Source organism: Leopardus geoffroyi, chromosome B3 (assembly GCF_018350155.1).
Source record: "Leopardus geoffroyi isolate Oge1 chromosome B3, O.geoffroyi_Oge1_pat1.0, whole genome shotgun sequence".
NCBI classification, from domain to species: Eukaryota; Metazoa; Chordata; class Mammalia; order Carnivora; family Felidae; genus Leopardus; species Leopardus geoffroyi.
This window is the reverse complement of record NC_059337.1, coordinates 44441941-44469603: the sequence shown is the minus strand read 5'-3', so window position 1 is coordinate 44469603 and position 27663 is coordinate 44441941. Positions and strand designations below refer to the sequence as shown.

The following is a 27663-nucleotide window of genomic DNA, read 5'->3' as shown; positions in this document are numbered from 1 at the left end:
CTGGGGTTGATTACTCCATGTACATAAGTTTTACAGAAAGATCTTGAAATGTTTTACAATTGAATGATGGCCTCTATTTTTTAACATACTTTCTTTTAAGGAAAAAAAAATTTTTGTCATTGAGCCATGCTTTGTACTATTTTCACACATTCTCTAGGTACAAATATATGACTTTTTCTTTTGTTTTGAGATATATTTTGATTTGCTGTTTGATTTCTTATTTGGCCCACTGCTTGTGCAGTAGTGTGGTGTTTAATATTTATATATTAAATACTGAATATTTACATAGTAGATTCTCCGGCTTTGTTTTATTATTGATCTTTAGTTTTGTACTGTTGTGGTTGGAAAATATACTTGGTATGATTTCAGTCTTCTTAAATTTATAATATTTGTTATGTCTCTTTTTATGTGACTTATCCAGGGGATTCTTGAAAAAACATAAAGAAAATGTGTATTCTATTTTTCATGGATGGAATGTTTTACATTTATCTCTTAGAACCACGTATCCTAAAGCATGCTTTTAGTAAAAAATGTTCTGGTTGAAAAAAGAAATAATAACTTTAACTGGAGGTACTCTTAAAGCCTATTGGAGGGTAGGAGGGAAGACGTACAGGTTAAATAGACAATGAGTATTCAGGAGTGCACTTGTCATGATGAACACGAGGTGTTGTATGGAAATGTTGAATCACTATATTGTACACCGGAAACTAACCTAGCACTGGATGTTAACTACACTGGAATTAAAAAAAAAAAGTAATAAAAAAAATTTTAAACTCAACCTATGACTTTGGTATGTGATTCAAAACACCCAGTTAACATAAAAGCTAATTCATTCCAACTGCCAATAAGCTTACTAGTGTCAAACACGTGATGATTAGCTCTGGCTTATATTTCTTACTGGGGAAAGTGCCTATAAGAGGTATATTTATTTATTTATTTATTTATTTATTTATTTATTTATTTAAAAAAAATTTTTTTTTTCAACGTTTATTTATTTTTGGGACAGAGTGAGACAGAGCATGAACGGGGGAGGGGCAGAGAGAGAGGGAGACACAGAATCGGAAACAGGCTCCAGGCTCTGAGCCATCAGCCCAGAGCCCGACGCGGGGCTCGAACTCACGGACCGCGAGATCGTGACCTGGCTGAAGTCGGACGCTTAACCGACTGCGCCACCCAGGCGCCCCAGAGGTATATTTATTTAGGTCCTCCGATGACATTTACCCTCAATCAATTCATCAACCTGTAATGTCTTAAATGTAAAAAATCTGAAGGTGTTCTGACCACACCTGCTTCTCTTCCATGCCACTCCCACCCACAGCTGACTCCAATGGATTACAGAGGGGGAAGTAACTGTTGTGGAACCCAAAAAGCCACCGTAAAAGGTGGGGTGGTGTAGGGGGGGGAGGGACAGAGGGGACATCTTTTGGCAGATCTGGGTCCAGGTCTCAGAAGGCACTTTCACAAGCCCATGCCACTCTACAACTCAAATTATGAGGGCTCACCATCTCGAGACATCCCTACGGCAAGGCATTTCTGCAATCGACAGTGTTGGCAGCGGTTTCTACTGGTTCGATCAATCAAACAGTTCTTCTGACGAGGACAGGAGTAGGTGGCATTGCTTTGCTGACTTCTCCTGAAAAAGCCCTGTGATTCAGTTATAAAATATAAAACAGGTTAGTGTCAGTTTGAGCCGTATGATACTAAAGGCAGTATACTAAGCGCTGAGCAGCATTAATGTTTAATGGAGAATTAAAGTTGTAGCAGAATGATCCAGGAGACCATTAATGAAATTAAAGTCACTTCTTTTGCTTGGGTAAAACTGATTCCCAGAGCTTAATCCTCTGTCCCTTACACATGCGAAACTTTCTTTAACTCCAACAGATCGTTGCCTACTTGAAAGGCATAGGATTAGACGCTGTTCTCAGCTTCTGACAAACAAACCATGTGCTTGACGGATCGGTATAAAGTCACTTATCTTTAACCTTTATCTCCAAAATATTTTTAGTGGAATAAACACAAAACACTTCTCTGGGATGTCCAGAGATAAGGAAAATGCTGCCTCAGTGTAACTCATGGTGGCTGTAATCCTGCTACCGCGGGTAATCTCTACTAGCCCAGTTAACTCCACCACACCAGGCATCTTGCATTTCCTAAGACAGAAGCTACTGCCCCCAAGAACTTAAATGACATTGGGATGGATGACCTTGGAAGATCAATCAGAATGGGAATACTCCTCAACCCCTGACAGTTTGGAAATACCACGTGTTCAGGGTTATGGCCTTAATTTAGCAAATCCAATCTGATGTTCATCAAGTTCCATTTATTTGTTAAGCACCATTTTCGGAAATGAGAGGGTATTCAAAGATGCCAAAGGAAGTACTGATCTCAAGGATTTCATTCATTCATTCGTCCATTCATTTTTGCTAATTTCTTGAGCTGGATCCTCACTATGTCATTAATTTTCAGTGTTTATCATTTTCCTAAAGCTGCACATTTTCCTTTTTGTTATGTTTTATTTTTTTTAATTTTTAATTTTTTTTTAACGTTTATTTATTTTTGAGACAGAGAGAGACAGAGCATGAATGGGGGAGGGGCAGAGAGAGAGGGAGCCACAGAATTGGAAGCAGGCTCCAGGCTCTGAGCCATCAGCCCAGAGCCCAACGGGGGGCTCGAACCGTGAGATGGTGACCTCAGCTGAAGTCGGACGCTTAACTGACTGAGCCACCCAGGCGCCCCTTTGTTATGTTTTAGAAGTAACCCACAAGTTTTGCTATGTAGCATTTTCATTACCATTCACTTGAAAACATGCTCTAATTTTCCAATAGATTTCTTCTTTAATATAATATTTAGAAGCATATTTCTTGATTTCTAAACATATGGGGCCGTTGGTTGTCTTTTTCTTGTTGACTTATCTCTTAGTGGTTTCACAAGCTAGGGAGGTAGTGAAGAAAAGGAAGGTAACCAGAGTCATTTCTATGATGTAGAGCCATGAAGGGTACAAAAGAGCATTATTATCCTCAAATCCTTAATGTTAAAGATACATGACCTCAATAAAGGGGACACAAGTGGAGTGGGGAGAGGTAAAATCTGGAAAAACTGACAGAGTAGTGGACAAACTGACAAAGGTACTATCCCATCAAAAGATTTTTCTGGAGGTCAATTTGGCAGTTGTATCAAAACCCTTAAAAACATGTCTATTTATTAAATTAGTAGTTATCTTTTAGCGAATATATTAAAAAAAATTTTTTTTAACATTTTATTTATTTTTGAGACAGGGAGAGACAGAGCATGAACAGAGGAGGATCAGAGAGAGGGAGACACAGAATCTGAAACAGGCTCCAGGTTCTGAGCTGTCAGCACAGAGCCCGACGCGGGGCTCGAACTCACGGACCGCAAGATCATGACCTGAGCCGAAGTTGGCCACTTAACCGACTGAGCCACCCAGGCGCCCCAGTAATTATCTTTTAGCGAATATATTTTAAAGGAATATTAAGAATGGTACAAAGACTTATCTACAAGGATGTTTATCATACACAGTATCTGTTATATCAAAATAATTTAGAAAGATGCTAAATATCTTACATTAGTGAATTGGAAAATAACTGGATATCCATACATTCAGAAGCCATTAAAAATGGAATTTCAGAAATACAAATACTGACTCGAAAAGATGATGAAAATAAACTTCTTTCTGTTTATCTGCACTTTCTGAATTTTCTACAATATGTAGGTGGAAATGTATGTGAACTACTTGGGAAGTGCAAGCTAGTGCATCTGTTTTCTTTTGTGACAGGTGGGTGACTATGGATTAAGTCAATAGGTATGATGGATATGACCTTAGTTCCCACTTCTTTGTTTTGGAAGTCAACCTGGGATGGGAGGGGGAAGGGCACTGACCTGTCACCTGCTCTTGGCTCTCTGCCAAACCACTCACTAACCTAAACATGGGCAAGGCTGGGGATCCCGGGTCTCAGACTGTCTGTCTGATGTGCTTTAAATCTCCCTTATTTTGAGTCTGGCCTCTTCTGTGAAGCAATCTCTCTTTTCTCAAAAAAAGCTGTGGGCTTTTTCATTGGTTGTGTGTGTGTGTGTGTGTGTGTGTGTGTTTTCTTCTGTGAAAAGGAAGTGAGAAGAAGTAAAGCTTTCTTTGGGACTTAATGGAGAGAATTCAGGAAAATATAAATGGTAACAGAGGCAGATAAGCCTTAGAAAGAGATACCGAGAGGTCACCTGGCTAGGTATTCAATTTGTCTGAGATGCATAATCTCTGTCAAAGCTGAAAGGTGTCTATTTCTTTCTTGAGACTACTACCGCTCAGACCAACCCACGTTCGCTGTCACCACAGGTGCCTAGGATCAGGAATCACTTGCTTTTCCTGTAGTCAAAGCTGAATTTTGTTGCTTCACAGTTAACCTGCTCCATTTTGTTCCATGATCATCGAATATGGAGAAATGTCTGAGTGATCTCCTTTTTATGTGAATGGAAGCAGTACTTGTGGATGGCCACCCTACTTCCCAATGCCGTGCCTGTAAACCAAATCACAGCATCTGTCACCTTTCTCTTCCACCTGAAGTATTTCTTCTCAGAATCCTCTCAGGTTTCTCCACTTTCTTCAAAAATATGAAATTCAGAACTAGATACAGATCTCGAATAATGTACGGGTCATTAACAAAAAAAGATGCCACTTTTTAGTTTGCACTTACTAAATTCAAATTAGTATCAACCATCACTAGTAAGTTCCAGAATGCTTGCATAGAAGCCATCAATTTGCTCTGCTACCAGAGAACACTGAGAGAGGATGGTGATGGTGATGATGATGATGAAGATGATGACTGAAAAACTTTAATGAGTACTTGTATTAACCATATGTTTTTATTCTATACTTTTTATGCTTTGACATCTTGGGGCCTTGTGACCCAAGGAGAGATTACATTTCCCAGGGCTAGCTAATTCTTAGACATCTCAAACAACTTGCCTGGGAACACACTCTTCATAGGCAAACCAACCAATCCAGAGCCCGTATACCCAAACACCTCCTCTATAATGCTCTCACACTCTGGGCCACTAGTGCCCTGACCAAATTACCCCAGGACCAGGTACCAGACAACTAGGGCAGCCAGAGCTGGCTAAAATTATGAAAACTAGCCAATCTTAAACCTGCTTATCCTGCCCTGCCCATTCCTTTCTAGGGAAAATCACAACAAGGCTCTTGCCCACATTTTCCCCTTGCTCCCTCTACCCTTGACTGATCCTGGTCCTTCCCACTGTGGTCCCCCCTGCATGCCATGCTGCACCTCTTTTTCCTAGGGACCTGTGAGTATAAAATCTTCATCCTTCATGACATTTTTGCATCTGTGTGTCTTACCTACCTGATTAAAACAAATCGAAGGTATTGTTGAAACAGTGATTATGTGCTAGGCACCCTGTGCTTTATGTGGACGACATCATTTAATTATAACAAGGGCAGTATGAGGAAGGCATCATCATTTCCTTGGTTTTAGGTACAATGACTTGCTCAGAGCTCCACCTTTAGCATGGGGTAAAGGCAGGGGATGAATGCATGTGGCTTAATTCCAGAACTCACACTTTCATTCTTTTTTATTTTTCTGCTTCCCTTGCATGTCAAAAGGATTCCCACTTGCTTGTTCTCATAGAGGGCAACCATTAACTTAGGCAAAGAAACAGATATGAATAAAGCAGCAAGACTGATCTACTCTGAAATTGCTGTTTTCCTTCAGGTTAGCCCCTTTAGCAGACGAAAGGGCACTGCCCAGGCATTTTACAGATTTCTCTTCCACAGTCACCTCCTGATGTGGGTTAGAGTCAGATGACAAAACCAGTCCCACGATCTCACAATTTCCCCTCATTTCTGACCAGAGGATCACGTCTCCTTTTATTCACCTTATTTAGGTCTACATTACTTCGGCTTACTTGGAAAACAAAACAACAAATAACAGCAAACTTACTTCAAGGACACTGAATCATTAAAGACATGTACCATTAAAGATGTCTGAGTAATTATGCCATAAATCGCAAGGAAAATCCATGAAGCATTCCACATGTGCTTTGAGCAATGGCACTGAGGCTGGAACTAATGTCTGGCTTCCAAGCTATCAGCTTGGAAAACAACTATACTTCCTTAGATGTGTCAGCTTTGAAGGGATTGGGAAAAGCAGGTGAGCAAACAGACATACCATGCTCTTCTCACCATTTATTCTTCATTGGGTCAGTTGAGCAAGGGTCTGCTGAAAGTTCTAGGAGTGGGTAAGAGCCAGAGAAGAGATGTTCCTGTTGGACTAGGACAACAGAGTCATGCCCATGAGGAGAGCTATCACATACCAGATGGGATGGGTCAAGTAGGGTTATAAGGCGAGAGCCATGAAGAGAGACAGAGGGCAAACCTGTATGACTCAGATAAACACTGAACTCTGCATTTCAGAGAGAATTAGGACTTGGTCTTGCTTCCTTCCTTCCTTCTTTCTTCTCCCCTCCCTTTTTTCTTTTCTTCTCTTTCCTTTTTTTTTCTTTTTTCTTTCTTTCATTCACTCATTCATTCATTCTCTCTCTCTCGCTCTCCCTTCATTTCAGCATTCCTTGGGGTTTCTCAGAGGAGGAGGACTGGAAGAGCAAGAAGGACGAGGAAGAAAGGTAGAGGTAGAAATACGTTCATAAATGTAAAAGGATTTTACTGACTGGGGAGTAATCCCGTAGAGGGTCCGAGTGAGAAATGAGTGAGCTGTGACACAAGTTCTAGGAGTTGGGGGAGTTTGAGGCCACACAGAGAGTGTAAATAGCACAAGCCAGTGCATGGAGCTTTGGGTGGAACTGAAGAGGTATGTATAAAGAAGAGAGAAAGTGCTGAAGCTATGCGTTAGCTAGAAAAGATATTAAGTTCATAATTTTGGAGTTTTATTGCCTAAAGATGAGCTCATGAATTACTTTTTTGTTTTTTTTTAAAAGAAGACATTTTTTATGGATGTCAAAATACATGGAGATGTGCCATTGTGAACATGGTGGACTTGACCAGAGAGAACTTCAGGGTAGCAGAACTTGGTGCGACGGTGGCACACGATCACCACCTAGTGGCAGCATACCAACGTGCAGTTACTGCAAATAGTAAATGAGAGTAATACAAACAGGTCTTCAGAACTGGAAGGAAGCTGTGAGATTATCAGGTTCAGTAGTTCTCAAACAGATGGTGCATCTGAATCACCCATGAAGTGTTTAAAAAGTACACCTGAAATTTACTGAACCAGAACCTTTGGGGATATAGTCCTGAACACATATATAGTTTGAACAATATGAAAGTGCCATTTTTGCAGGTAAAAAACCCCCAAAGATATCACTTTTATATGATAAATATTTTAACAAAGGCTCCTGAAGACTCCATTGCCTTTCCCTTGTTAAGATCTACTCTAGTTTTCTTATTTTGTAGATAACAAAAATGAAGCTCAGAATGGTTAATGACTGGTTTAAGGTTGTCCCATGCCTGATTAAGTATTACTACTAAGACTCAAACACCACTGTCCTAATTTTAAGCGTGGTACCGTCTCACTTAAGTATCTCTCCCTCAAGTGTTGGGCTAACAAAAGTGATACCACACAGTCTTGATTTCCTCATACACACCAACTGTTTGTATCAATTTCAACAGCCTCAAAGACCACTCTCCAGTGTCTCCTTCCTTATTTTACCTAGTCTTTCAAAGTGCCTTTCATTGAGTTTTATTTCCCATTTCTGCTTCCATCCTCTGGGAAATTCTCTTGCCTAACTTTTGACTTTACGCTATGAAATTGTTCACCAGTCCTACTAGTTTGGAGTTCCCCAGGACTGGGACTGAGGCCATGATGTATGGGAGAAGCCTCACAGCAGGTTGCAAGAGCAGGGTGTTAAAATTTCAGGAATTTTGTGAACCAATTGTTAAACATAGCCATTATTAAAAATTAACTCATTATTTCATTATTATTTTGCTATTATCCATGCTCTTGAGGTTATTTACATCAATTATATCCAGATGGTGTGGCTACTACAAATGGTGTGCTACTGTGAGTGAATCTTCCCTGCTCTGTCTTCCCTGCTCTGTCTTCAATGGGATGTCAGGTTGGGAGGCCTCAAATTGACCATGAGCTGGGAGTATTTATACCATGGAAACTGGCAAAAGCTACAAATCAGGGCTTGATTTATTGTTCTGCCTTATTGTCTAGATTTAAAAAGTGATCAAAGGGGCGCCTGGGTGGCGCAGTCGGTTAAGCGTCCGACTTCAGCCAGGTCACGATCTCACAGTCCGTGAGTTTGAGCCCCGCGTCAGGCTCTGGGCTGATGGCTCGGAGCCTGGAGCCTGTTTCTGATTCTGTGTCTCCCTCTCTCTTTGCCCCTCCCCCATTCATACTCTGTCTCTCTCTGTCCCAAAAATAAATAAACGTTGAAAAAAAAATTTTTTTTTAAATAAAAAGTGATCAAGAAGGGGCACCTGGGTGGCTCAGTTGGTTAAGGGTCCGACTTCGGCCCAGGTCATGATCTCACGATTCGTGGGTTCGAGCCCTGCATCGGGCTCTGTGCTGACAGCTCAGAGCCTTGAGCCTGCTTTGGATTCTGTGTCGCCCTCTCTCTCTGCCCCTCCCCTGCTCACGTTCTGTCTCTGTCTCTCAAAAATAAATAAATGTAAAAAAAAAATTTTTTTTAAAGTGATCAAGAAAACAATAATGTGGGTTAAAGTTAAAAGTATGTAATGTCTCTGGGGCACCTGGGTGGCTCAGTCGGTTAAGCATCTGACTTCGGCTCAGGTTATGATCCACTGGTCTATGAGTTTGAGCCCCACGTCAGGCTCTGTGCTGACAGCTCAGAGCCTGGAGCCTGCTTCAGATTCTGTGTCTCCCTCTCTCTCTGCCCCTTCCCCCACTCACACTCTGTTTCCTTCTCTCACTCTCTCTCTCTCAAAAATAAACATTTTTTTTTAAATTAAAAAATTAAAAAAAGTACGCAATGTCTATACCCACCACATTGTGAATAGCACAACAAATGTGAGGAAGTGTTCTAGTATTTAAAAACTATTATCTGATTCTGGAAAGAGGTTGCTCACGTCATCACTGATGAATGAGTGAAGTTCCAAAACACGTTTTCCTTATTTCATTTTCCTCTTATTCATTAATGTAAATGAAAGTATCAACATTCATGTTGGCACTACAGTCTGTCATCAACTGCAACTGTACCTACGGATGGAGGAATTCAGCAAAGATCACTGGGGGCATTTAGTGACAACTATTTGTCTATATGTTTATAATAAAGAATATTGTAGATTTTACTACTTGTAAATTGTGTCACATATCCATGAAACATACACTGAAGTTTGGTACATACAGACAGACACTGTTTTCCAAGGAGTCAGCTGTTAAAAACTGACCAGCAAGTGACTGGACTGAGCCCAGTCCTTCCCCAGATTCCCATCACACTATCTGAATGAATCTTCCCTACTTAGGATGCGCCTTTCGCCAAAGCTGTGGCTTGGCCTTCTATAGCCCTATCACCCCCAACCCTGTAACACACACACTCTCTAGAAACTTCAGCTGAATGGTTTTGTCTTCATTCCAGAACAGAACACATCCCAACCCACCGCTTGTTTCCTAGCTTTGTCTCCTTCGGTGTTTGCTTGCTCAGCCAAGGGACCAACTTCATCCCAGTTACTCAAGGCAGAACGATAAGCTTCATTGCATCTCTGCCTCCTCCCCTCCTCCACCCAAGCAGTCACCGTATTAGGCTGTTTCTTGCCACTTTCATATTTCTCAAATCCATCTACTTCTCTCCATCTTTACTGCAATTTTCTCAATGCTCCATATCTATAATCTCCTGAATTGGTTATTATACAGCCTCCCAAATGGACTTCCTGCTTCCATTCACACTCTCTCCAATCCATTTTCATACAGTCACTGGAGATCTTTTCTAAAACATAAACCTGATCAGGCCACTTCTCTGCTTATTAGCCCTTGAATAGCTCTCTACTACTGACCAGGCCACAACCACCTATCCAGGCAACTCTCTCCTACATTCACTCCTCTTCTCAAAGTCATACTCTGGCCAAGCCTAAACTGCTGTGTTCACAGTTCCTCATAGGACAGCCACCCCCACAACCCCCCAATTTCACCCCCATTTCCCAGAAGCTCTCCCCTTCTCTTTTTTTTAATTATTATTATTTTTTAACGTTTTACTTATTTTTGAGACAGAGAGAGACAGAGCATGAGCAGGGGAGGGGCAGAGAGAGAGGAGACACAGAATCCGAAGCAGGCTCCAGGCTCTGAGCTGTCAGCACGGAGCCCGATGCAGGGCTCGAACTCACAAACCGCGAGATCACAACCCGAGCTGAAGTTGGACGCTCAACCGACCGAGCGACCCAGGCGCCCCTCTCCCCTTCTCTTAAGAATTCACTGAGATAATCACTTTCTCTGACTTTGCCCCTTCCAAGACTGGTTGAGGGCCCCCTCCCATGTATACGCTCAGAGCCAGGTCTCCCTCACTGACTGCTTTGTTTCTTTCCAGTAATTAACCCAGTACTTCAAGAAGTCAACAAATACTTGTTGAATGAATGACCAGAGGGAAAAAAAGATGGTACTGATTAAAACCTGTGGTGACAATCATATGCGGAACACCTATTCAATACCAGGCACTATGTAGGACACTTTGCAAACATTATGGATCTGTAATTCACATCAACCTTGCAAAGTGGGTATTGCTGTATCTGTTTTACAATGAGAAAATCAGAGTGCACAGAGGCTAAGCCATGTGTCCAAAGTCGCACAGCAAGTAAGGGGAAGGGCTGAATCCTGGGTGCATCTTATTCTAAATGCCGTAGACTTCTTAATACAGTACCAAAAAAGCATTGAGGCAAACACGTCGGGCAGATCAAACAAAAGCAGATAAACAACAAAACCAAACAAACGCAAAAGGCCCACTCTTCAGTTCTGTACTCAAAGCTCCGTATAATGGTTTAGACACAGGAGAGGGAGGTGACATTTCGCAGGGTACTGAATACCAGGTTTACATATGGGTAGGAAAACATGTTCATTTGCTGGATCTACTTAATAAACATGGCATTGCCTATGGGGGTTATTAATAGTTTTGCCCAAAGGTGCGGGTTGGCTGGACGGAGGACGATGGGTGTGGTTGGAAAGGTGCTCAGAGGATCTTGCTCTGAGAGGGCTCCCCTCCTGTTTGGGGCTCCTTCTCAGTAAGGCATAGGCTGAAATGCTGATCCGATGTTTGGTCTTTTGACAATTTTCACTTAATGAATTGATTCCTACAGTTCATTAACATACCCACTTCCACTTCTGTATACACATATGTCTTAATTAGCTGTTCATTGGCTGTTTAATTACAAGAAAACAGCTGACAGCTGCCTTGCTGAATTCTAATGGCAGACGCTTTGGAACGGCTACACATTTGCTTTTGACAACCAAGATTTATTCATAACTCTATGATTTATTGTGAATGCTCCTATGCCTGCCTAAATTATTGTATTTTCCGATACAACTAAAAAATTGAAATGGGGGGGGGAGCTCTTGAAGAGACTGTGTGTGTCCCTGTCACAGCAGAGAATCCCTTATGTAAAAGATGAACTGTTACAATTTTATTTCTCTCGGGAAGTTTCTGTTGAGAATATTCAGAAATATGGGAGCGAGGAAGAAGAAACATCTTTGGATAAACATGGGGAGAGAGTTAAGTATTTAAAGTAAAGAAGGAAAGAAAGAAAGAAAGAAAGAAAGAAAATAATTGCCAACGTAATCTTACTGAGGGGGGAGGAGAGGGCATGAATAGATTAAAATCAGAGACAGGAAGAGGCAGAGGGAAATGATAGAATTAAGTTGCAGGGGGTGGGGTGGGGGCAGGAATCATATTCCCCAAGGAAGCAAATGAAGAAGAGAATTTGTTCTTCAGAAAAGAATAGGCAACCCCATTCGCAAAAGTTAGCTGGTACAGCTCCACACGCATACATCTGGTAGCAATAAATCATGGCATCACAGATCTCCTGAACAACTTTCTCCTTCAATAATGACTGGCCTCCCTGTAGAATTGTATGTGCAAATGATCTCTGATTAAAGCTGACCTCACGTGTCATGTTTGGTAAGCGTAGACGTCTGCTTTGGCATACTGTGATCTGCGACACTCAGACCCAATCCAAATGAACACATTGAACAGCAGGGATTCCCCAGGCAAGCATGAGGGGCCCTGCCCAGAGTCGGACACTACGTTAGAGCCCCTACTGAGGACAAGGCCATAAGCCCAGCACTGCCTGTGAGCCGAGGAAGGGCAGTAGTTACTGAGACATGATTAAGACCAAAACAAAGAAACAAAAAATACAACGATAAAAAAAAAATCCAAATCATCTGGATGCCCATTGGAATTTAACACACTCTACTACCAGTGTATTTCATCACAGGACTGGAAGAGTGAGCTACATACATTTTTTTTCTTATCACCTGTATATAACAGAACTGAAACCCTGATGTCACAGGATGCAGAAACAGCCAAGTCTAATTTTTGTTTTAAATGGCTAGCTCTAATATGGGGTCCAGGTGTTTTAAAACACTAAAATAAGGGTTAGGGATGCCTGAGTGGCTCAGTCGGCTGGGCATTTGATGCTTGATTTCAGGTCAGGTCACGATCTCATGGTTCCTGGGTTTGAGCCCCGCATCGGGCTCTGTGCTGACAGCGTGGAGCCTGCTTGGGATTCTCTCTCTCTGCCCCTCTCTCTGCCCCTCCCCTGCACACATGCACACACATTCTCTCTCTCTCAAAATAAATAAACTTAAGGAAAAATAAAAGTGTTGGGCAGGAATATATCACTGTTGAAAAGTGGATAAAATTGCTCCAAAGCTAGTAACATTTCACAACTGAAATACAAATATTAAAATCCTCTAAGAAACAGTTGGAGCCTAAATGGAATATTTATGGACATTTCTTTTTAGCCTAAAACATAAAAAGCTCCAGAAATTGCTTTAACTCTTTCAGGAAAAAAAAGAAAAAAAGAAAAGTACCAATTTTGCACTCTGGCTATCTTTGAAAGGCTTTTTATTGTTAACCTCAGATAGCATATTGTTTTTTTTTTAATCATTTGTTTTGAGAGAGTGCATATGAGAGAGCATGTGTATGTGCAAGGCGGGGAGGGGCAGAAGAAGAGGGAGAGAATCTTAAGCAGATTCCATGCTCAGCAGAGCCCAACGTGGGGCTCGATCCCACAACCATAAGATCATGACCTGAGCCAGAATCAAGAGTCTGAAGCTTAACCAACAAAGCCACCCAGGCGCCCCTCAGATAGCATACTGTTAATGCAAAGATACTCCTCCAAATTCTCTGGGTGGAAAAGCAAACTTTGCATAAGACATCATCTTACATGTATTAATTGATGAATAAGTATGTGACAAACAAATGCTAGCCTGTTGTTACCTTATCAAGAGCAAAAGGTCTTAAATGTAATCAGAAATCAATTTGCTAACTCCAACACTTGACCGTACATTATTATTTAAAAAGTTAGTTGAAACTGTATATCCAAAAAATCTAAAGAATATAGATTTAAAAAAAAAAAAAACCTGTGTTTTTTATCATGAGATAAATTTTTCTTCATCATCATCTGAGCAGCCACTGTATCTAATAATGAAGCTGGGAAGGGAAGTGGAATGACAAATAGGGCCATTTCTCAAAGGAAACCTCAACCAGTGTCATTTTTCTATAAACACTTCAGCAGTTTTATTCACTTTGAAGATTGAACCTCAACCCTAATATCTGCAGCCTCTTGTTTTCTTTCTGGCCTTTTCTTCTGCCTGCCCATTCCATGGCCTGGCCCCTCCTCCCAGGCAGGCCTGCCTCAGTTTACCCCACACCCGCCTCCTAACTTATCCAGTGCTAAGACTCAATTCTGTTCCAAGACCTCAAAAATATCTTTAGTGACAGACCCACACCCCTGCAGACCTATTATCTATGTTTTTCTCAGATGCAACATTCAAGGCATGACCAAGGCTGGTATACTGTTACCTCATTATTTCAAGAGAACAAGTAAAGTACCTTCATAATAAAAACCTTGGCATAATGGACTCTTTATAAATTTGGGAATGGCATACCTATTTGTCCTTGTTTTCCTTTGCCCCACTTAAACCAGATTATATGTTGTTCGCAAAATACAACCAAGACTTTCCCGTCTGTGGGTTCTTGCTGCCCAGTGGGTATGTGCTGTTTGTGCCACATCATAGACTGTGACATTACTCCAGGATTTTGTTCTTTTTAAGTGCATATATTATTTTTTTTTAAACTTTTAAGTTTATTTATTTATTTTGAGAGAGAGAGAGAGTGCACACGGGAAGGCAGAAAGAAAGAATCCCAAGCAGGCTTAGTGCTGTCAGTGCCGAGACCAACATGGTCCTTGATCACATAAACAGTGAGATCATAACCTGAGGCTAAATTAAGAGTCACTTAACCAACTGAGCCACCCAGGTGCCCCTTATTTTATTTTTAAATGTTTATTTCTTTTTGAGAGAAAGGAGAGAGATTGGCAGACAGAGAATCCAAAGAAGGCTCCGCACCGTCAGCACAGAGCCCGATGCAGGGCTCGAATCCATGAATTGCAAGATCATGACCTGAGCCGAGATCAAGAATCGGACACTGCTAGGAGCCCCATTTTTATATATATTTTAAATGAACTTCACTGAGGCATAAATTAAATACAAAAACGCACCACTAAGTGAAGAGTCCACTTTGAAGAATTCTGACAATGGGCACACCTGTGTAACTACCGCCACCTTAGAACATTGCCACAAACCACAAAAGTGTCCTTCCCTTAGCGGTCATTCCTCACCTTGGCTCTAGGTAACCATATCTGCTTTCTGCCATTATAGATTTAAGATTGGTACTTCTTGTAGAATGATTTCTGAGTGCAATTATACGGTATGTATTCTTCTGTTTCTGGCTTCTCTCATTTACCAGAATGTTGTTTTGTGCATACAGGGTACATTCTCTCTTATCGCCAAACAGCATTCCATTCTATGGATCTTCTTTATCCATCCACCACCCACTTTTACTCCTTTTTCACTTGACGGGCATTTGGGTTCTTTCCAAAGCTTTGTGGACATTGTGAATAAAGGGGCTACAAATACTCACAGAAAAGTTTTTCTATGACAGGTGCTTGTGTTTCTTTCCGGGAAACACCAAGGATCGGGTGTGAGGTCATATGTTAGGTTGATGCTTATGAGATGCCACCTTTCTTCAGAGGGGCTGTGCCATTTCACAGCCCTGCCCCCAGATGACAGGAGACTGGAAAATTCACCAGTTTCTCTGTATCTTCATCAGGTTTATCATTGGCAGAGTTTTTGTTCTTCTTCGTCTTGCTGCTGTTTTGTTCTATTTTAATTTTAGTCTCTCAGGTGAATATGTCATGGTATTTCCCTGAGGTTTTATTTACATTTCCCTAACGATTAGAGATCTTGAGACTGTATCCATGTGTTTATTGGCTCCTTGTCCGGGTTTTGTGAAGAGATGGTCCTTGTTATTGTTCCTTTTTATTATTATTTTTGTCCTTTTATTTATTTTCAGATTTGGCTTTTTTTCCTTCTATTTCTTCCAGTACATGGCTTGCCTTTTCGTTTTGCTAATGATAGCTTTTGAAGGGCACAAATTTTCAATTTTGATGAAGTCCAATTTATTATTTTTTAAAATAAGGTAAGGACTTCAGTGTGTGGTCTGAGGAAATATTTGTATGTCTACTGTTACAAAAACATGATTCCTTCTAGAAATAATACAGCATTATGTCGTTTTCTTAGGATATTCTTTTTTTTCTTCCTCTTCTTTTAAAAAATGTTTATTTATTTTGAGACAGAGAGAGAGTGAGTGGGGCAGGGGGTGGGGTGAGAGATGCAGAGAGAGGGAGAGAGACAGAATCCCAAGCCCCAACATGGGGCTTGATCTCATGAACCATGAGATCATGACCTGAGCCAAAATCCAGTCAGATGCTTAACCAACTGAGCTACCCAGGCGCTCCTCTGACCCTTTTTTTAAATGTTTTATTTTATTTTTGAGAGAGACAGCGAGAGAGTGAGCACATGTGTATGTGGGCACATGTGAGTGGGGGGAGGGGTAAAGAGGGGGACAGAGGACCTGAAGCGGGCTCTGCATTGACAGCACAGATGCAGGGCTTGAACTCACAAACAGTAAGATCATGACCTGAGCTGAAGTCAGATGCTTAACCCACTGAGCCATCCAGGTGCCCCAGTTAGTACATTCTTTAAGTTAATTTTTGCTTTCAGGGAAAGGTATAAACGTGAAGTTAATTTTTTCCTTTTTCATATTAATGTCTAGTTGTTTCAGCAACATTGTTTGAAATGACCCATCTTTCTTTCATTGAATTAAATTGGCATCTTTGTCAAAATTCAACTGACCTTAAATGGGTGGATCTCTTCCTGAACTCCCTCCCCGCTTTAAATTTTTTTTTCTGGCTTACTAAACCTAGGATTTAGTTCTTGCATTGCTATTTAGCTTTTCCTATGCAGACCTCATCTCTACAACTAGATCATAAACTGCTTGAGGGAAGGATCAGGTCTTCTATGTCTTTGGACCCCTTACAGCTCTTATATGGTGCCTGGCCCCAAGATGGGGGTGGTTCTCATTATTTTGTTTTTATTAGCAAGGTCTGCATAACAAATAGCAAATGGTCACAAAATTAAGACTTGACCCCTACATGTCCTAGAAATGATAGCTGACTACAGTAGCATGACTCAAGCATGTGGAATTTGGCTAGGAACGATTATAACAACAGCCAACACTTACTGAGTGATTGTTATACGCCTGGCATTTTTCTCAGGGCTTTACCTAAATGCATGCGATAACCCCAGGAAATAACTACAATTACTATCTTGATATTACAGATGGGAAAGAGGCACAGAGAGGTTGGGTCGGTGCTCAAGTCAGTAAACAGAAGAATTAGATTCAAACCCAGGCAGTCTTGTTCCAGAGTCAGATCATAAGTGTGACGCAATACTGTCTTTCCACAGGTAGCAAAGGGGACATGGAGAGGGTGAGCTGGGAACACCCAAGAAGCAGAGAAACAGCTATGAAACTTCTATCAGTTTTGCTGTTGATGTGCAATGCTTACCTGAGTAAATATGTGGTAAAATAAATGATCATTTCAGCAATTAAATAGGTTCTCTGGTTTCTAATGGTTTCAGGTGGTTGACTTTAAAATGCAATTTAAAATACATTCACAAAGTGATTAGCTCCAAAAATGATTGAGTCCCTTTCCTTCCTTTCATTAGATATCTATTTATGTATATAATTAGAAATTTTCCTTATGGCTAATGATCCTATCACAGAGATAAACTATTTACAATTTATGATGCTGTAACCACCCTCACCTGGTTAGAGCATGATAAATCATTAACACCAACGGCAAAAGCAGAAGTCTCTAGACTTCACCACAACTAGAGATAAAAATGTTAATTATAGCAGAGAGAAATTATAATTGCAGAGCAAATACCATATGCATCAGATATCAACACATACCACTGCATTGGTCCCAGGCTGGGCATAGGCCCAATCTGTTAATAAAACTAAGTTTTAATTGTTTGTCTTTGTGATTTCCAGTGTATAAAGTCAGTGTGATTTCCTGTATTCCAGGAGAATAGAACCACAGATAACCAAGAAACAAACAAAAAAACCAAAAAAACCCCTCACTTTGGCATTGAGGCGGTATGAGATCCGGAAGGGAATCTAGAAAAGTGATAACTATGAAATAATAGCTGCCTTTTGCTTTCTTTTTTTTTTTAGTTTATTTATTTTGAGAGAGAGAGTGAGAGAGAAAGAGAGGGCACATGTGTGCAAGTAGGGGAGGTCCAGAGAGAGAGGGAGAGAGAGAGAGAATCCCAAGCTGTCACTGTGGAGCCTGATGTGGAGCTTGAACTCACAAACCGAGAAATCATGACCTGAGCTGAGGTTGGACACTTAGCCGACTGAGCCACCTAGGCACCTTGTGCCTTTTGTTTTCTTATCGCTGTTATTTTTGTCATAAATAAACATTGGGAGTAAAAAGAAAACACACATTGTTTATGCCTATGTAAACCCAGTGGTTCTCAGACAATTCTGATTTACTGAACAGCCTGTTGTTAATTAATCTTCTGAATTGTTGGGTATTCATACGAGGTGGCCCCCACCTCTACCCTGGCCCTGCCTCAGATGCCACTCTTAGGTATTTACTCTGGTTGGCACAGAAAACGACACGTGGCATTACTAAGAGACTCAGAGAGAGTAGTCAGCTTCTCAGGCAGAATGAAGGGATATGTGGGTAATGCCCAGGACCCTGTCCACTTCAGGAAATACCCAGGTGCTGTGCAACGCACAGTATCATGTTTGCTTGGAATTTCTGGTAGGGGGCATCGCCGTCTGTATTCCCTTTACCGAGAAAGGCTGGGTCATCTTCCAGCAGGATGAGGTGTGAGCACAGAGTAGGTGGAGGTGAAGTGTGACGGCTGCCCAGCCACATCAGCTGAATTAACTTTGAAAATCAATGGGATGTCAGTCGTTGCAGGCAGACCACCCTCCCTTACATCCTGGGATGGCACAGGTCACGCAGTTGATTTCATTGTGTCTACTTTTATTTACTTAATTGGTTAATTTTGAGGGAGGGCAAACTGAAGAAGTAAAAGGACATAATTTTTTTTTCTTAGTAATCTAGAACCTGAGGCCTTGAGGACTGATGTAACGATGAACAATTCAAAATCCCCTTTAAGTAGCAAACCCCTTATTCCTAAAAGGCAGATGATTTAAAAAAAAAAAAAGCGTGCTTGGCGGTGTGCAGAAAGCTCACGAAGCACCAAGATGGGATCAATACAGCGGATCTGTATGCGTACAAAGCAACACATGTTACCATGATTAAGAGTAAAACAAAGACTTAAGGAAATTACGAGGCAAATTTCCCTGAAATCTCCCAGTAGTTATTTGTTATCAGAAGGTGATTTTGTATTTTATGACATTATATTTTCTAATTTCACTGAAGGAAAGCTAACCAAATTTGTGGATTTTATTTTATTTTATTTTTTTGCCTTAGCCTCAAAACGCCTTAGGGCTAATCAGGCCTGGTTCAGTGGCAATCAACTGTCTCAGAGGCCTCCTGCATGTTTAAATAGCTTCTTGCCTGTTTATTTTGCACTGTTTTATCCTGTAAGCTGTCTCAAGGCCCTTCCAATATAAGCCGGAGGATTTAAATCTTAATAAATTGAAATTTGAATAACAGAGGCAATCTGGGTTTGGAGGTCTTGAATGATGAGGATAAACATCTCTATTCCCATTCCCACATTATGCCTGTGCTGAACGTATTGCCCTCGATCAGCATCAGCGATAATTAAGTAGTAACAACAGCAAGAAGAATGAAAATATTTCGATTTAAATAGCACTTTTCAGTTTGCAAGGACTTTTATTTACAGGTTTTCACGCTATCCTTGGAATAGTTCTAAAAGGTAGGAAGAACAGGTGTTATGCCCACTTTATAGATGAAGAAACTGAGTCACTAAAAGATTAAAACAAGCCCAAGCAAGAGGGACAGTGGTGGCATTAGGACTAGAAACGAGTTCTATCCAGTGGCTTTGCTGTAATTTGGCTAGATATATCAACATATGTGTGCCAACAGTAAGATTCTGATTACATTCTGATTAAATCATTGGAAATATTTTCTTATAAAGTTTATAACAGGGACACTACAGAAATCCAGAGTCATTTCTTTAAAAAACAAAAAAACAAAACAAAACAAAACAAAAACCAAAAGGGATTGTTCATCAGTTCAATCAATTCCAGGATTGGAAGTGACAAGCAATGCTCAAATACTTTCCTCTAGCTTCCTGTTAGTTTGATGGAAGGCATAAAAATATATACGACTTCCTTAATTATAATTTAACACCAAAATATTTATTCCGTCCTGTCATTTCTCATCACTCAAAATGCCAGGGAGTTGAATTTTTAGACATAGCAGAAGTAACATCGCAAAGATACATTCCAGCATTAATAGAAACAACAACAACAATTAAAAAGGCTTACCTTGCAGCCTTCACATGTAATGACACCATAATGGATTCCTGATGATTTGTCTCCACAGATCTTGCAAGGAATAATTTCAATTTGAGCTGCAACAGAAGCACGCAACCAGTTAATTACATTTTCTTTTAAACACCTTATAAAAGCGTTCCCTGATCAGCATTTGTATAGTGAAAACTAATAACCTGCTAAACATTATACTGCATTAACTATTCATTGCTGAACTGTGAGGGTCCCCCTAGAGCCCTGGACTAAATTATGGCTGCTCGTTATATAATAGCTTTCGGGTTATTAAAATGGGTCATTTGAGAAGGTGTTTAAGAACCCACAAGAAGACTGGAATCAGCATTTCAAAGCCTTCAAGAACTGGAGAGCTCGCAGTTTAGGCCTCAGAGCAAAGCAGATACTAAAATGTTTCCTCCGATCTCATTTTCCATCATTATTTTTAAAAGGTCATAAATCTGTCTTGGCTGAGCACTGTAGCTCCACTGGTAGGGAAAAAATATACTCCAAAAAGTCAAGACTGCTTAGGAAAATGATTCAACTCAAAATACTAATAAGTTACATATGATGGCAAGATAAGAATGCCTTAATCATCTTTTTTAATTAATGTAGCTGCCATGTGTTAAAAATCAGTCCATTTGTGTATGATCAAAACCTTTTAACCATTAAGTTAATATCCTAGCTGAATTTAATAATGGTGAATCCTGACCAATCGTATATGTAGCTTCTGAGTTCTTCAAGTTGGAAATTGACTGCCTGGTACAGCGTGTGTGTGTTTCTATCCAACTGATTACTTGAAGATGCCTCGTACTGGAACACCACCCAAAGACTAATATACATGACACCAAAGTTCTCAAAGATGACAAAGCACATTTCTGAGCAAACACAATAGATCTTTAGCACAGTTGGTTGGAAAGAACAAAATTAAGGATTTAAAAAAATAACCTAAGGAATAGAGTAATTAGGCAAAACAAAGTTCTTGGCTCACCCATTAAATATAATTTGTATGTGAAATAAAGATCAACACTGAGCTGGAGATACAGGATGGCAACGTTCACCAGTTTACCTGGAATGTTCCATTTTGCTAAATTTTATTTCTCATGGGCTTCACTATGGATATCATAGTATCATAGATTACTAACTCACACACACAAACACAATTGCAAGAGCGTAAGTGGACTTCATTTTCATATAGCCCCAAACTGGCTCCACGCCTTACACAAAGCAATGACTTAACCTAAGGGCTATGTTGCACGATGTAAGTAACACACTTATACATATAGCCCACTCTTAGTTCTAACGTAATCCCACATCCTGGAATAATTTCCACAACCTCTTACTGCGGATTTGATGCAATGTTTGCATTTGATACTCAGAAACAGCATACATTAAATTACTGGATTTAACCTCATTATAAACCATGTGTACCTGCTAACTTCCTTTCAAGGGGACTAGTACAGGACTGCAGTGACTTTTAGGGAGTGCAAGCTATTCTAGAAGGAGAGGCCTTTTCATGTCGATCGCTTTTAGTGTTGACATACTGGGCTTCATTGTCCAGAATTAAAGATTGTTTGACATCTTACATCCAGTACATTTTCTGTAATGGGGAGGTTTTCTAATATGTACATAATGGTGTTTTCGTATATTGTCTATTCTGAGTTACACAGCTTAATGTGTTATAAGGTTGCATTTAACAAAAATGATCATTTCTAAATCTTCCACCACATCTTGATGTCTTGTTTGATTTCTTCAAGGAAATTCTTTATGAAAAGTGAACTCTAATAATGCTTCACATTTATGGCTCCTCCAGTATTTTTAATATAGTCAAGGCCAAGTTTTGTGTCACATAGTGTCTGTAGATCTAGATAGAGTTATGTCCAACCTTTTTGAGACACAAAAGCCAAGTGGTAGTAGAGACATTCTGGAAGGTGGTGTCAGCTGAGAGTGATGGCCTGGATTTTCCCATATGAATTAAGTAGTCTATAATGAGAACCAGCCTCGGCCCCCCCTCCCCCAACCCCTAAGGAATAGAATAATTAGGCAACACGAAGGATCTGGACCATCTATTAAACAAAATTTATATGTGAAATAAAAAGACGGACACTGAGCTTTTCCTACGTCTTACCTCAAGCCGTAATCACAGAAATTAGACACAGATGAACCTCATTAGGCCCTAGAGTTTAAGTCTGTATCAAAACTACCTGAGGCAATTAAAGCAATGTTAGTGCTGAATTTGGACCTTTCAAGAGTTACCTTCCCTCCAGCTTAACAATAGTGAGATCAAGCACACCTATTTAGTTCTTTAAAAGATATGAAGGCCCTCCAATATTGGGAATGCTGAGTAAAGCTGTATCTATCTAGATCGAATGGAGAATAACGTATTGCTGTTCATTTTGCCTGGGGTCACAGCGGATTATCCATGAGAAGTGAAATGATGATGTAAACATCACCTTAATAGGTAAGACCCAAACACCTGCCAGTGGCTCCTGTCATCCTGCAAGTGATATGTGCAAGGCACAGAGTGGTCTGCTCATGATGGAGGTAGCCCTGGGATCCAGGCCCGGAACTTCCACCCTCAGAATGACTCATGGCTTGGCTCGGGCTGGGGAATGGGAGAGGAGGGTCGTTGTAGCACACACCCAGAGTTTGGTACCAACTACTGCATAGCTCTGCTGGTCTGAGTCAGGCTCCCAAATTCTTGGGGTTCAGCCTTGCTTCAGCTCCCAGGTCTTCAGATCTGGAGGACACTCAAGCCTGAGATATATTTCACAAGACTTATGGAGGCCAAGATGCTTAGTCTGAATGGACTCACTGTATATTGACCGGTATTGTCAAGCAGCGGTCATTTACCCAGACCTTTGACTCCCGCTGTGTTTGTGCTTAGTTCTAGGGGACAATGTTGGCCAAAGAATCAGAATTGGAAAAGCCTCACTAGGAATCTCATAGTAGGGTGATGGGAGCAGTCTCCAAAGCAAAATTCAGGTGTTCTGATTGGCCAGATTAAACTATTCTACTAGCTTACCCCCCGGGTGGCTCTCTTATCTCAGAAGACAATTTCAGTTGCAAGTGCTCTATAGGAAATGATTAAAATCCACCTGCTCCAAAAAAGCAAGCTGTCTGAATGTGATCTGATCACATGTGTTGGTATTTCCAGAAAGCAAACATTTGCAGATTGGAGCGGGGCACTTACTCAACCTTCCATTTAATCCAACAATGCATAAAAGCCACTTCCCTCCACCTTTTAGTCAGTTCACAGAATTCAAATGTATCAATGAAGGAAAAAAATGCCTTGCAATATTTTTTCAAAAGGAAAGCAGTTTAGTTCTTTAAATTTGAGTTTCCAGACCAGTAAGAGGGAAAAGGACAAAAATCCCTTTTGCCCTTTGCTTTCTATCCCTCAGGCTTTTTCATTTTCTAACAGGCAGTGTTGTGTCTTTTCAAAATAATCTTCTTTTAAGACAAATTATGAGTCTTGGCCCATATATATACTGCACACATTAACTCAGCCAGCCTTTCAAAGGATGAGTTCTGTCAGACACCACTACTGTCACAAGTATATTGATTAAATTAGTCCACATACATATTCATCGCAGCAAAGACGTTCATTGTGTAGCAGAATATCTGAAGCAAGACGTACACATATAATCATGAATTGGCTTAACAATGCACAATCTTGCTATGAAAAATTCTAATTTGCCCACATTTTCTGCTCTATTGCCTAAATAATTTGCTCTCTCACGCACCCTAAGTAATTCAAGCACGCTCTCCACACCTGCAGAGGCAAATTTCTGCGGTTTCAAGGAGCTGACAACAAGTGGCAGCGGGGAGTCAGGAAATCCTGGAATGCAAGTGTGCTAATTAGCCAAGTGGTCCTTGGGCTGGGCTGTCATTTCACATTGTACTTTGAGAAAAGGCTGGCTTTTTACTTTTCATTATAAAAGGGACAAGAACATGGACAATGGCATTCTTAACACTTCACTTATTCCTCAGTACCTTTTTGGGGAGATATCTTAGTCCAGAGAAAAATACCCATTCTCTCAAAGAATTAAAAAATACAATTGTACAAGAGCTGTACCCATTCAATGGGGGAAAAGGTGATGTCATGATAATCTAATGGATTTATAACTAACAATAATAATATGAAACGTGTATTTGGCTTATAATGTGTTAGGCATTATATCCATTTCTCCAATAACCCTATGAGGAAGGTGGTATCATCACCATCACCATCACCATCACCATCACCATCACCATCACCATCACCATCACCATCACCATCATCTGCATTTTTCAGATGAGAAAACTGAAGCTGAGAGACACTAAATAACTTGCCCAAAGTCAGAGAGCTAGGGAGATGGAAGGCTGGGATTTGGACACATTTTGTCTTTTTTGTTTAACTCAAAAGTTTAGTTTTTTTTTTTTTTTCCCATTTCCCACCATAGTTCACAGCCAAGCTAACCTTCTCCAATAACAAACATCAGGAACATACTATGACTGGTATGCCACCACTCACCAAGGATGCAAAGGACACAACACAAATGATTTGGTTAAACTTACATAACTACTGAGAACCGATGTCAACATATCTTTCTGGAAGTTATATGTAATTACTTTATAACCAAGTACTTTATAATTGTAAGAAATCATCAACTTTCTAGAACATTCTTCTTCATTTTATAGAATTTTGAGTAGAGTTTTTGAACTTAAGATGACTAACACCAACGTTCAACAATTCTTAAGGTTGGGCAAATTACTTCACCTCTCTGAGCCTCTGTTTCATATTTGAAGATCCAGTGAAATAATGTAGACATGATACAGCACATAAATGATTATTGTATGTATGTATTCTATGTAGATACACATGCACATCATACAGAAATATTTGGCACTCAATAAATAGTAGTTATTATTATTGCTATTGTTGATAAGAAATCCTGCCTTATAGCGAAATTAAAGTCTCTTCTCCAGACTTTAAGCTCTTTCCAACGTGGGGATAGAGAAAAGCTGCTTATCCCCCAAATAATATGACAGGCAGTTCAGACCAGCTACCACAGCAATCCTTTACTGCCTTGGCACTTAAATGCTACAACGCGGCCGTATATTGCCATCCGTTATGGTGTGTGTCACAAGGAATTTGTTACTAATAATAGTAAAAAAAAATTAATTTTTTATTGGTTCATATAAAGAATAAACTAATAGGGGCCTACGGTTACCTCAATAATATCTACCACTCTAGCTCACATACACAGCCAGATACTTTCTTGAACTGGACTGAACAGGGCGGGGTTCCTGCTGGCTTGCCAGGAAAATGGCCCAACCTTGGATGCACCCGAGAGAGGAAGTTATATGGATGAATGTTAACGCGAGTTTGCGTGTCTTGCAAAAACCATCGAGAACTACCGCTTAAAAAAAAAAAAAACCCAAAAAACAAAACAACCAAAACTTCCAAACAACTATCTTTTATACCAATCTGTGGACAGCTTTTTTTCTGGAGGGCTGAGAATGTGGAGGACTTTGTACTTGCCGTGTTACATATTCCCCTAATATTTGAATTTTTTACAAGCAGCATGTATTACTTTTGTAAGCAGAAAAACCAATAAAGATTAAAAAAGAAAAACCCTAAGGCATTTGATTTTTATTTTCGGTAAAATGGCTTGAGTCCTTTATGGATTAGACACTTTATTTTATCCCCAGTTTAAAACTGCTGGGGTATTAAAAGCTTCTGTGGCTGCCTGGATGGCAGGCTGGCCTGCGTGTCAAGGCCGGCTGGTGGACGCTACACCTGCTTACCTGCTCCTGGCTTCTAGAGTTTCATGGCTCCTCTGGGTCTAGCCACCTCCTAGTTCCAGGGACAGTGTGCCCTGCCCAATGGGGTCCCACTAAGGGGACAAAAGTCAGGGCTGAAATTCACCTGGCTGTTGAGCCTGAAGGGTGTCTGTAACAGCCCGGAGTAAGGGAGCTTTGCATGGATTTGTCTGCCCAGATAAGCACCTTTTTCTCAAACCAACCTTGCAGATATGGTGCCGTTCTTCATAATGTGCAAAGGCGCTGTGTGTACTAGTGGTGAGCAATTCAGGGAGCAAAATGATTCTCCTCCACTCCCTCAGGGCTGCCGCTGGAGGCCACAGGACGCCGCAGGATTTGCAGAGAGCTCTCATTACCTCTCCACGGTGGGAGGGGAAGAGACTGTGGGCTTTGAATAGTTCAGCACATTCTGTTTTCCTGGATGCACGGCTCGGGAGTACAGCATGGGTATGTTCCACAGCCCAGGCATGCTCAGTGGTCCTTCAGGGTGGGGAGGGCCAAGTTCCAGCTGCAGCCTATACAAACTAACGATCAACTTGTTCTGCCATTTTGTCTACTAAATATATACCAATACTAGTATGTTTCTCTGTTATGGTCCTTCCTTCTATGGACTTTGGATTCTTTCATAACAGCACTTAATCCTCCCTAAACATCACCAAAGCAATTAGCCACCTAATTAGAAAAGCCCTACCCCCTTTGCAGTGCAGCCTCGTGGTCATTTCTGGCAACAATAATAACATCTGATTTTTGCAGGGTTGTGTAACAAATTTTAAAGTTTTTGTTCTCATTAGCTTGTTTTGATTTTGATGCTTACAACAACTCTGAAGTAGGCTGCTGGGTATTATTATCCCCATTTTACAGATGCAGAGAATGAATCTCGGGAGGGTTAAATGGTTTCTTCTCTAGGTCTAGATTTCCCAGAGATTTAATCGTAGAGGCAGCCACGAGTAAGACTGACCTGGCGTCTCTTTCCTATTCAGGATTATTTGATGCCTTCAGGTTTATGTTATCATCAATCTGGGGCTCTCGAGGGGAAATGACAGGAGAAAGAGCTGTAGGCTGATTTACCTAAGAAGCAGAGCTTGCAACACTTCCAAGTCTCCCTCTGACCCTTGACTCCCTGGGTGGCCTCAAACAAGTCACCAAGTCACTCACACCCCCACTTCCTCCGTCCACAAAATGGGAATAATTCTTACCTCCCAGGCAGGTGGTGGCAAATGAATGCTCGCAAAGCTCTTTGAAGATGAAAAGACTTATATAAATGGGAAGCTTTAGGAAGCTTGGCATATCATTCTTGGCAAGGGCCAGGACGCCGTGCCCTCACTACCCACAACAGGCTTCTCCACAAAGCGAATAAAGAAAAATACACAGAACTGTAATTTTCATCTGCTAGCTAGACTTGAGTTTTGTTCTGTTTTGTTTTGTTTTTAATTGGTGGTTTCCAAAATGCCTTCTCGAAGGACGAATAGGTTCAGATCTTACTATCTTAGTCTCAACTTAAGAAAAAAACCACACACATGAAGAGGTCATCTCTCCATCTCAGCTGTGTCAAGCAAAGTCACTGAAACTAAACTTTCACCAGGGCTTGTGCAGTGTTGCAGGGGCATCATGGAAACTGCATGGTTCCCACATGGTAAACAATAAACACACTTGTCATACTTTGACATCCTGAGCCTCGGTGTTAAGCTGATGTCTGACCCCAAGGACCTTGTCAAATTATAGATGTTAAAAAAAAAAAAAACTCCTGCCACATATTCTGCTCTTACAAAACACCTATATTTTACCTACTATTTAAAGCTACTTCTT

General features: G+C 40.7%; 1 protein-coding gene across 3 annotated transcripts in view; it reads right to left on the bottom strand.

Annotated features, from left to right (window-relative positions):
* Positions 1–27663, bottom strand: part of RORA (RAR related orphan receptor A) — a 722413-nt gene that overhangs the window by 26279 nt on the left and 668471 nt on the right. For all 3 annotated transcript variants that reach the window (XM_045449541.1, XM_045449543.1, XM_045449542.1), the window contains 2 exons: positions 20053–20138; positions 1503–1644 (listed from right to left, as the gene is read on the bottom strand). In XM_045449541.1, the coding sequence (XP_045305497.1) occupies positions 1503–1644; positions 20053–20138 (228 nt within the window). The remainder of the gene's footprint in view (positions 1–1502; positions 1645–20052; positions 20139–27663) is intronic.